The sequence below is a fragment of the Oratosquilla oratoria genome, chromosome 38, assembly GCF_046742065.1.
Source record: "Oratosquilla oratoria isolate Oo_2021 chromosome 38, ASM4674206v1, whole genome shotgun sequence".
In the NCBI taxonomy this organism is placed as follows: domain Eukaryota; kingdom Metazoa; phylum Arthropoda; class Malacostraca; order Stomatopoda; family Squillidae; genus Oratosquilla; species Oratosquilla oratoria.
Window position 1 is genome coordinate 24761130 of NC_134814.1, and position 12500 is coordinate 24773629.

General features: G+C 38.7%; 1 protein-coding gene across 1 annotated transcript in view; it reads right to left on the reverse strand.

Moving 5' to 3' along the window:
• LOC143019763 (galactosylgalactosylxylosylprotein 3-beta-glucuronosyltransferase P-like) overlaps positions 1–12500 on the reverse strand; it is a 35837-nt gene that overhangs the window by 13843 nt on the left and 9494 nt on the right. The window contains exons 3-5 of the mRNA XM_076175746.1: positions 7864–7994; positions 5851–5972; positions 1295–1391 (exon numbers count right to left, since the gene is read on the reverse strand). Coding sequence (XP_076031861.1) covers positions 1295–1391; positions 5851–5972; positions 7864–7994 — 350 coding nt within the window. The remainder of the gene's footprint in view (positions 1–1294; positions 1392–5850; positions 5973–7863; positions 7995–12500) is intronic.

Consider the following 12500-nt stretch of genomic DNA (forward strand, 5'->3'; position numbering starts at 1 on the left):
ATTGGCACCACCAACTGTAATGTCAAAACGCAGACAAGTGAGGTTAGCAAAGTATTCAAGCAGACAGTAACACGCCGAAGATAAACATTTAATATTGTAAGTGCCCTCCGTTGTATTTAAACGTTGTTATTCTAGTAGAAATTGTTATCTAAAATTGTATTTTTTTTTTTTTTACTATTCCGTAATCCATTGTTACAGATGTAATTCCTGAAGATGTCCCCTTGAGAACGAAACGTCGAAAGCATATATGGCTACATTAAGAGATTTGATGTTTGTTCATCCTTCTAATGCAAGAATATTAGTTCGAAAACTAGAAAACCTAGGGAAGAAAATTAATAACCACAATAACGTTGTCGTATTTCATATTATGAGCATGCAAGAAAATCTGCTCCCTTGCTTTTCCAATATATATATATATGTGTGTGTGTGTGTGTGTGTGTGTGTGTGTGTGTGTGTGTGTGTGTGTGTGTGTGTGTGTGTGTGTGTGAAACAACACAACGGTTCGAAGAAAATTGAGACTCGTTGTTTGAAAGGTTAGGAAAAGACTTGGAGGTTCTACTTGAGCGTGCGGTCTACCAGGTCATTTACACTTTAGATTGTGGTCTACCACCATTCTAAGAATTTTATACTATAGGATGATAAAAAACAAAATTAAAATGTTGAATAATGATATATCATTAATTACACTTAACCTAACCTAACCTAACCTATCTTAACCTAACCCAACCTAACCTAACCTACATCGGGTGACCTGGTCCACAATGGCGGAGTGAACAGGCCATATTGCCCGATGAGCGTTAGGTTAGGTTATGCTAAGTTAGGTTAGGTTAGGTTCGGTTGTTTAGGTTAGATAAATTAAATCAGGTTAGGTTAGGTTAGGTTAGGTAGGTTCGGTAGGTTCGATAGGTTCGGTAGGTTAGGTAGGTTAGATGAGATTAGGTTAGGTTCAGTAGGTTACAAGGTTAGGTTTAGTAGGTTCAGTAGGTTGCAAGGTTAGATTAGGTTAGGTAGGTTCGGTAAATTCGGTTAGGTTAGGTAGGTTCAATAGGTTAGGAAGGTTAGGTAGGTTAAGATGGTTAGGTAGGCTAGGTAGTTTAGGTTAGGCTGATTAGGTTAGGTTAGGTTCGGTTAATCAGGAGCACTCAGATTAAGATTATACCATGAAAGGTCATTTCACAGCGTAGACTACGGATACTGCGGTAGACCGCACGCTAAAGTAGCACCAACTTAGACTTCCTACCCATGCAGCGGTACTTTGTTGACTCCTAGTACATGCATGATCTATCATTCAAACCTGCTCAAAGATCCGAAGGTCGTAGGTATTGTCGTCGTCCGCAAAGTACAAGACTCCGTCGTCTGCTTCCTCCCGAAGCCATTGCAGTCCACGTCGTCTACAAATGTGACCATATAAATATGTGGAAACTTAATGAATTATATACCGGCATACATGTACTAATATTCATGATTTTTGTATATAGTGTAAATTTAATCAAATATATACTGGCATATATACACTAATATTCGCGATTTTTGGGAACCGCGTTTCTCAAATACAATGTCTGTTGATTAATCAAATTGTTAATCATATTTTTCCTGGGACTATCAGTCTGCCTCTATATATAGTTGCAATTTATTCAAGAAATTTGTATTCTATCTGATGATAAATGAGGTTACAGTTGAAAAGCTGTATCATGTGTTGTTATCTGAATATGTGTATACATACATGCATACATATATATATATATATATATATATATATATATATATATTGTAAGGGGAGAAGCGTAAACACCAGACTCAAAGTGGGAAGTTTAATGCCCGACGTTTCGGTCCTAGTCCTAGGACCGTCTTCAGGGGTGTGAAAATTTACAGTGTTCAAATGAGCTATTATACTGTCCGTGGTTGGCATTGGGAGAGGTATTCAGTATTGCCGAAGCTGTCCGGGTCCCCCCTCCTCTTCCAGTCGCTCCGAAAACCGGACGACTGGACCACCTTACATACCCAATTGTGCATACGTTTAATTTACAAAGAATAAATACAATATAATAAAATTAAATACAATAAAGTACAATACAATACAATAAAATGCAATGAAATGAAATGTAATAAAATAAAATAAAATGCCACTTGTGCAACAATTGAAAGTGCACTACGCACTTGCACGCGGAGGAAATAAATACAATGAAATAAAATAAAATACAACAAAGTGAAATAAAGTACAATAAAACAATGCAATAACAGCCAATGCTGTAAACTACACCCGCCTGCTGGATGGGTGCTTCTGTGTCCTTGACCCTGGTGAGGTTGTGTAGTGTACCGCATTGGCTGTTTGGATTGTGATGCAGATTACATAGGAGAAACACAGAAGAAACTCGCAACAAGAGTTGAAGAACACAAGCGGGCAGTCAAACGGAAAGATGCAGCCTCAGCACTCTACAAACACATTAACGAATCACAACACAACGTAGACTGGGAAGGAGCCACTGTGGTACATAGAGACAACTCGAGGAAAAGGAGACTATTCTTAGAAGCATGGACGACAAAAGAAGTTAGCGTAAACAGGTGCATAGATTTAAACCCTATACACCTGGGCGCTAAAAACACAAACACAGACGTAGCATAAATTGTCCTCATTTCAAACTACATGAACGAGAGAGGACAAGGTGAACAAAAGTCACAGTGTGGGTGTTCAAGTTTTAATTTATTTCCTTTGCCTGCAAGTGCGTAGTGCACTTCCAATTGTCGCATAAGTACCATTTTATTTCATTTAATTTTATTGCATTGTTTTATTGTACTTTATTTCACTTTGTTGTATTTTATTTTATTCTATTTCCTCCGCGTGCAAGTGCGTAGTGCACTTTCAATTGTTGCACATGTGGCATTTTATTTTGTTTTATTACATCTTATTTAATTGCATTTTATTGTATTGTATTGTACTTTATTGTATTTAATTTTATTATATTGCATTTATTCTTTGTAAATTAAACGTATGCACAATTGGGTATGTAAGGTGGTCCAGTCGTCCGGTTTTCGGAGCGACTGGAAGAGAGGGGGGACCCGGACACCTTCGGCAGTGCGGAATACCTCTCCCAATGCCAACCACGTAGTATAATAGCTCATTTGAACACTACTTTTCCACACCCCTGAAGATGGTCCTAGGACTAGGACCGAAACGTCTTGTGTTTACGCTTCTCCCCTTACAACATGGATCCCAGACTCCAGATCTTCGCACATATATATATATAATACAATAAAATGTAATACAGTTCAGCCCGTTATAACGCATTGCAATACAGTGTAAGTAAACAATAGAATATCTAAAAAACACATTGGTAAGCTTCCGTGTATAGTTTGAGGCATCAGTACCTCATGGTAAAATACATTTACTCCATAAATAATAGGAATATATATTTTCACATTGATGAATAAACAATAATATTTGGGGGTGAACGTAATATTTGGATGGCTGAACGTAATAAAAAATGACTAATATTGCAAAGCACTTACGAAAAACAGTAACAGTTGTGTTGTGACACCACTGCTGAACCATCAGACACTAAATGACAATGATCATCAGTCAGGGCCAACAGTGCATTGGACATCATGTACGGGTCACGCAGTACAAACACGTACAGTTGGCGCCAAGTTGCAAGATAATAAATCAAAGACATGTTTGCAGCAAATAATATTCTCGAAACCCATTAGTTTGCACCGAACTGTAAACTAACTTGCAAATTTATTCTGACAATCAATGTATACGAAAAATGACTGAAAAATAAAAACATATGAGATTGAAAGTTTGGGGGACTACTGATTTTTTGGGGGCTAAGCCCCACCCATAGCTCCCCCCTCCCCCAGTGGCGACGGGCCTGCGCACATTAATTAAACAGTTTGCGAATTACGTTTTCTCAAAGACCATTCTTCTTTTTTCTGCCCACTACTGGCGACAGAGATGAAAATGACGACAGTGATAACGATGATAACAGCCTTAAAAATATTACTAGCATTATAGACATGATTTCCTATACCTCATTTTTTCATTGTTGTAAAAATATATATTTTTGTGTAGACGATTCCTGTTTGTTTGATGATGTGAAAACGTAATACCATGAAGCACTGATGCTACAAATTATATACATAAGAACATAAGAAATAAAGGAGACTGCAAAAGATCATAAGGCCTACACTAGGCAGCTCCGTATCCATCACCACTTGTCATCCCTATCTATAAAGTTGTCTAATCGTTTTTTAAAACAACTGATAGTTTCAGCGCTTACTACATGGTTACTAAGTTTATTCCATTCATCGACCACCCTATTAGTAAACCAATTTATTATTATGTTTCCTTTAAGATATTTCTATATTTACCTACCTGTATGTAGAATTAACGAAACTATTCTGTGGTGGTGGTGATCAAACCGTGTAATCGGTAGCAGTTATAATAAAGACATAAGTTATAAATAAAGAACAGCCAGGCACTGCAACAATCACAGTACGAGTATCTGTCACTGAAAAATTATGTTAGTAACAGTAGTTGAGGATATGTGTGATGTCACTGACCAGTAGGGAGAAGGCTCGTTTCCTCTATGTATTGTTCAATTAGATTCAAACCAACCAGAATTTGATGCATTGAAACATGTACCAACTACACGGTAAGAAAACAAGGTAAGAACTGTTTGTATACGATCGTCCGAATCCTTGTGTTCGTGGGTTCGTATCCCGTGTGTCCGTGTGTATTTACCTAGTTGCATTATACGGGAAGGAAGCTATGCTTGTGGTGTCCCGTCTTTGTATCTTTCAGCATCAAGTTTATTCTTAAAATCGTGAATAGTATTTGCACGCACTGTTTTTTCATCTAAGTTATTCCATGCATCCAGCATTCTGTGTGGGAAGTTATTCTTTTTCCTATTTCTTCTATAGTTTCTTTTCATGACCTCTTGTTTTTCCATTGTCATTTTTAGTACATAATTTCTGTCAAGGATTTCCATTCCTTTCATGATTCTATATATAGTCAGTAGATCACCTCTTTCTCTTCTTTGCTCTAGTGTGTGTGTGTGTGTGTATTCACCTCGGATCTCGGATCTGCTGCAGTCTCTGTCGAGACAGCCAGACACCACCCTACGGCAGTGAGCTCAGAGCTCATTATTTGCCGATCTCTGGGTAGGTCTGAGACCACTCACACACCACACACCGGGACAGCAAGGTCACAACTCCTTGACTAACGTCCCGTACCTATTCACTGCTAGGTGAACAGGGGCTACACGTGAAAGGAGACAAACCCAACTTATCTCCGCCCGGCCGGGGAATCGAACCCCGGTTCTCTGGCTTGTGAGGCCAGTGCTTTACCAATCCGCCACCGAGTGTGTGTGTGTGTGTGTGTGTGTGTGTGTGTGTGTACCCGTGTGTGTGTGTGTCCGTGTGTGAAAGTGCATATGTATGTACTTGTGTGTGCGTGTGTGTGTGTGTGTGTATGTGAGTGCATATACATGTATCCGTGTGTGTGAGAGCTTATGCATATACCCTTGTGTGTGTGTGTGTTTATGCATATCGATAGCCTCGGAGCATAATTAGCTTGGCGCTAGTGGCAGAATTGTCTTAGCTTACTTATCCGTTGATTAGCGTTACTAAATAGTGGAGATCCATCGCCAAACTCTTACAGGAGAGAAATTCACACACCCCACAGGAATTATGGAAAAATTATATTCCACATCGTTTCTCACTCATAAAAAGCTGCACTTAATGCGGCTAAGCTAATTATGCTCCGAGGCTATCGATATGTGTATTTGAAAACTAATATAAACGCACATGTGAACACCTATTCCTATATTCCACAGTCACACGATCTCCTACCTGTTGAAGACACCTCTCCCCATGAGCTTCCTCTCGCGATATTCTTCGGGAGTGGCAGCAGCCAGGTGAGTGTAGGGTAGACCCGAACGTTCCAGGATAGAGTGTACCCTCTCACTTGTAGACTGAAGCACAAAAACATTTTCTTCAAAACCATAACAAAAGATTTTAGATAATTGCAGGAAAATGTCAACTAGGGACCTCCTGGTTCACACAGAGCTGGAAAAAAATCACTATGTTTTGAACATGTTTATATTGGTGTGTGTGTGTGTGTGTGTGTGTGTGTGAGCGGGTTTATCTGTGTGTGTGTGTGTGTGTGTGTGTGTGTGTGTGTGTGTGTGTGTGTGTGTGTGTGTGTCCGTGTGCGCGCGCGTTCTGGACGAAAGCTCACTACTCATATAGGGCCCAATCTGTGGGTAATGCACATTACCCCCAACTCCTTGCCCAACAGAGCTGGAGTGCCGGCTCATAGTGTGTGCTTGGGCGTAAAGGTATTTACCTAATTTCAATATGTAAGAGAGGACTTACAATCATTTTGGCTTATTTTCACCAACTGTCATAGCTGGTATTGAATTTATTTATGCCTTCTGCTACGTCATCACCTTAGACATTCCATCATTATGTATTTTTTCAGCGTCCTCGTTTTCTTCCTCGTTAAACTGATCTTTCTTACTGAATACAGATTGGAAGCCTTTATTCATTTTTTCTGCTCGTATTCATGCACTTTCATATACTAATCCTTCAACTTGGATGTTCCCTCAATATTTTAGCTTGACATTTACAAATTTAAAGAATGACTTTAGTTGATCCTTACATTTGTCACCTACATTCTTCTCATTTTTTCCTTTTCTTATTCTTATATTTTAAGTTTTTATTTGTTCTTATTTGTCTTTTATATTTTCATTTTTTGTCTATCTATTAATTGTTTGTTGGTTTATTCATCTATTTGTATTTTTTGTATATTTATTTGTTTATTTATCTATTCACTTATCTATTTTTATTAATTTGTTTATTTGTTTATTCACCCATTAAGTTATTCATATATTTATTAGTTTATTTAACTGGTTTATTCATTAATTCATTGTCATCCCCCCATGTTTTTTCCAATTCACATCTTTTATCAAACTATTCCTTTTCGGTACATCTCTTTCACTTATCTTCGTTATATAATTTTCCATTCTTATGTTGTCAATTTCCATTAGAATATTCCATTTCATTTCATTTTCTTTAGTTTCAATGAAATCACTCCCGTTTACTATTTTCCAGTTGAGGAAATTTTTCATTTACAATTTTGTATTTCCTTTCCTGTATGTTTCCTCTCTTCTCTCTGTCTTCCTCACTTCTAGTGTAAAATAGACAACAACATTATCTCTCTTTCATTTTGGGCACCAGTAATTCAGTGATTCAGTCACCTTAGGTTCCTTAATTCAAATCAAATCAAATCTTAAATATCTATCTTCGCCTCTGTATCTCGTTGGTTCTTTCACCCATTGGGTAATTCATTGCTATATCCATTATGTTACCTCAATTGTGTGTGTGTGTGTGTGTGTGTGTGTGTGTGTGTGTGTGTGTGTGTGTGTGTGTGTGTGTGTGTGTGTGTGTGTGTGTGTGTGTGTGTGTGTTTGTGTGTGTGTATTAGTGATTTCAAAACGTCAGTAATGCTATCAAAATTAAGTTATGAAAAAGTCCACACCTACTCTAATATTAATGTATTTTCGAAGGATGTTTCTGCGTTGCTACTTTCAATCTGAACTCTAGAATACTTTGCTCTCTTTGTTCTCTCTCTCTCTCTCTCTCTTTTGCAGTTTGATATAGGCCAGACTTTCCAAATCTTTTTTCGACCTTTAGTACCCTCTATAATCTTATCTAGACTGTCCAACACCCCGTACCATCTGGTTACAAGGACTACATATACTACATTACAAGGAACGTCCCTATCCAACACCCCCTTGGGAACGATAGCTCCTCAGGTTAAGAAACACTGATGTAGTCTTTCCGTGTTATGAAAGTACTTACATTTGCATCCTCGACGACAATCCAATGTACATTATCGACATTTCTTAGAGTTTGAGACAATCGCGTCATGTCCGCCTTTTGAGTGTTCCTGTAATACGTAGGTGTGATGATGTACAAGATCGGTAGGTCTTCTGGGTGGGGCCACAGAGGATCCGGATGTAAACGGGAGAAAAGGAAACAATATTAATAACGGAGTATACATTTACATACTGTCACGCCCTTGCGCGAATAAAATGTATGTTTAGACATTTTGTGGTTATTCCTGTTATTCATTGTAATGTCATATGTAGTATATGTATGTAATCTAAATCCTATTTTGTATAAGTTATGTACGCGTCTTTACTGTTGTTACACATTTCAAATCGTCGCTTTGATGACGTCAGAAACCCAAAACGTATTCAACATCGGCGGGAAGAGTGTGTCCGCCCGTTGATTGTTCACAACGACTAACTACTTACGTATTGGTAAAAAAAAATGTAGTAAAGAAGAGGGCAAGAGAAATCGGAGAGAAGAAACAGAGACAAGCAGAGAAGCTGATGCCCACGGTTTATCTGAAAACCACGTAGAATCCCTCTGCATCGTCGTTATGACAACTCAACTGAACAAGTCATTTGGACCTCTTCGATTGAACTGGGCAATCATAAATTACCGAAACTTGTGTATGGCATCTCGAAGCGAAGTTGCAAATCTTTGCCATCCGAGTTATTTCGGATATCATCTCAACGGCTGCTAGAAAGCCTCTGCCCTCTCTGAGCCAGCTAACTACTACGAACTAATCCATCTCCGAGGTGTTTCCCAAAAAAACAGAAGAATTCACTACCAGAGGTCATCGCGTATCTGCCTCTCCTCAAACTACTTATTTGTTCCCAAGGCCTCAAAATCGTTCCAGACGATTCTATGTTGGAGCGTTATCTACCAATCTAACAAGATTCAGCAGACTACATCTTTGGGTCCAGTGTATACTGAGATAACCTGGTAATGGTTTAAATATCCATTTATGATTCATGCGAAATATGTAATAATAATAATATGAAATATATCATGCTTTGAGGATATTCAGAATTGTCATGTACTTATTGTTACTCTTTGCGTCACGTTATTTTCCCTTTGTGGATTTCTATGATTTTATGTCCCATGTATCTTAAATGTATTTTTACCTACGTACACAATCAATGATTATAACAAAGAGTTTGATTAACACACCGGGCAATGCTCTGAACCATTCGTGCGAACTACTCAAGGCATTTTTTTTTTTTTTCGCGATATAACTTAGCTCTTAGGTTGGTCGTGACACATACATGTCTATCTATATACCTAAAAGGAGGGCCGCGTGGAAGCCCAGTGAGTACCGTACCATATCGAACTCATGAGCAGGTCCGTATATTCACCATGGTCTTGGATCACGTGTTGGACTCGTGATCGACAGCTATTACCCTCCCGGAAGAGAGCTCAGAGCTCATATATGACCAATCTATGAGTAATGCTGTGACATTACACGCACGCACACACCGAACTCCCCGCCCACGAGAATTGGAGTAACGACTCGCCGCGCAGCGATACTGAAATTATTTCTGCCCTGGAAGGCATTCGAACCTGGACCGCCGTAGTGACGGCCACGATCGCTACCACTGCGCCATCGAGTCGCGTGTGTGTATGTGTGTGTGTGTGTGTATGTGTGTGTGTGTGTTTGTGTGTGTATGTGTGTGTGTGTGTGTAGTAGTAGGAAAGCGTAAATACCATCCTCGATGTATGAAGTATCTAATTCTGTTGACAAGCACGTGGCGTGGGAGGAACACGGCATGCCTCAGCCGTACAATTCCTGTCCCAGATAGAGCAGCGGGCAATGTATATGTGACTTGCGCTCAGTGTAACCCATGACACGCCTTTATTTACAAATAGTGAAGCAAACCTCGGAGACCAAGTTTCCTGACCATGACTCCTGAGCCAAGGAATATCACCTAAGGCCAAACTTTTTTTTTTATTTATTATTCGTTGTGGGTACGGCACCATGGATCATTCCTCATATTTATTTATGTAAAGCTCTTAGGAGGCCATGTTGTCAGGTCGAAAGATTATTTTTTTTCAGTTTTGTTTCTTTTAAATCTTCCCACTGGCCAGGCTGATGAGCACACAAGCTACTGTATGTACCAAGCTTTGCATTATTATTTATTTTTTTTCTTATCATTATGCCAGCGCTGGTCGGAAGTTTGACGGAAAAAAGAAGAATTTCGCCGTTTTTTAGGGTTTCCAACGTCGGCGGGCCAGTAACCCAATGAACATAAATAAATAATTCTGGCCTAAAAAGGACTCAGTGGCAATAACCCCCTATTATACAGAACTGTCTTTTCAGTTTTCTATTGACTTCGGGGCTTCACGCATGTGCATGTATACATACATACACACATATATATATATATATATATATATGTATATATATATATATATATGAATATATATATATATATATATGTGTGTGTGTGTGTGTGTGTGGGTGTGTGTGTGTTTATACACACATATATAAATGTACATATATATATTATTATATATATATATATATTTATAAATATATATATCTGTTTGTGTGTGTGTGTATGTATATATATATATATATATATATATATATACATATATATATATGTATATATATATACATGTATATATATATGTATATATATATATATACGTATGTATTTATCTACCTATCTATATATATATATATGTATATATATATATATATATATATATATATATATATATATGTATGTATATATATATAATATAGATAGATAGGTAGATAAATACATACGTATATATATATATATATATATATATACATGTATATATATATATACACATATATATATAATATATATATATACATATATATGTATATATATATATATATATATATATATATATATATATATATGATAAATTGTTTAAGACAAATGAGAGAGTGATAGGTGGGGAAGGGTAAACGAAGATGGGCTAAGAATACATTTATTGTTCTTACGTTTCGGTTATTATAACCTTCCTCAGAGAACTTGTTACAGAACATCTTGGTCACAACATTTATACCCGTAGTGGGGGAACTTGTGAAGCTTCGAGTGTCACGTTTTTTCTAGCGCATTTATTATTAAGAGACTGGCTACTTTAGATAGGCATATAAATCCTTCTCTGTCGTTATTATTTTCTTTGACATTTATATGTGCAGCTTCAACTGTCTTTCTCATCTTTTTTAATCCTTTGTGTAAAATTTCAACTTTACTCCATTCGGGAAGGTTGTAAAGTTGAAATTTTACACAAAGGATTAAAAAAGAAGATGAGAAAGACAGTTGAAGCTGCACATATAAATGTCAAAGAAAATAATAACGACAGAGAAGGATTTATATGCCTATCTAAAGCAGCCAGTCTCTTAATAATAAATGCGCTAGAAAAAACCTGACACTCGAAGCTTCACAAGTTCCCCCACTACGGGTACGAGGGGTGATAAAAAAGTAATGACAGTGATACCATATATTTTCACGGTACAGAGGTCAATCCAAATAGTGGCCTACATTCCTTCAAATTACTCCCCTCCTGCCTCTATGCAACGTTCCATCCTCTTTCGCCACTTCATGAAGCACTCACGGTACTCAGAAGCCGATATACCTCGTAGCTCTGAATTGACTGCTCGCGCCAGATCTTGGATGCGATGAAACAGCTCCCCTGCGATCGTACCCTTGATCTTTGGAAACAACAAAAAATCACAGGGAGCAAGGTCAGGCGAGTAGGGTGGGTGGGGGAGAAGTGTGATCCCCTGCTGCTCCAGGAACTGCACAGTGAGGCGAGCTTTGTGGGGGGCAGCATTGTCATGGTGCAGCAAAAGGCGCGATCGGCGACGGGTTGGTGCAGTCTTGGCCTGATATTCCAGGACTCGAGGAAGGACGTGATCAGTGTAGTACTGGGCTGTGATAGTACACTGTTGAGGCATTACATCCACACACATTGGTCCTTGTGAATTGAAGAAGATGGTGAAAAGGCGCTTCCTGCTGCGAAATCCTTCCTTCAGAATCTGAGGTCGAGGTTCTTCATCACTCAACCACACCATGTTAGACTGCTTGTCTCTGGTGGTGAAGAAAGAAATCCAACACTCACCTCCGGTAGCTACATCTGAGAACCGTTTCGGACCATTTGGCTCGAATTCAGCCAGCCATAGACGACAAATCCGCACCCGTTCGCTCTTCTGCTCTTCCGTAAGCAAATGAGGTATCCATCGAGCACACTTCTTCCTCAGCCCTAAGTGTTCATGCACGATGTCATGTGCGCTCCCATAACTGACACCGAGCTCCAAGGATAAGAATCGAAGAGTAACAGTTGGATCTTCGTCAATGATGGCCCGCGCACGGACCGTCGTTGCTTCGGTCACGGATGTCCGAGGGCGGCCAGGACGATGATCATCTTCTAGCTGCAATTTTCCGGCTGCGAAAGCTCGAATCCAGCGGGAAACAGTTTCCAGTGATGGAGTAGACTCGGGAAAAACTTGCAACAATTCCTCTCTGATCTCCGTTGCTTTTTTCCCGAGTTTCCACCTTGTGAAGGTTTAGAATCTGCAGCCTTCTTTCGAAAAATCCATGTTTCCGGTTAGAGAGGCAAAC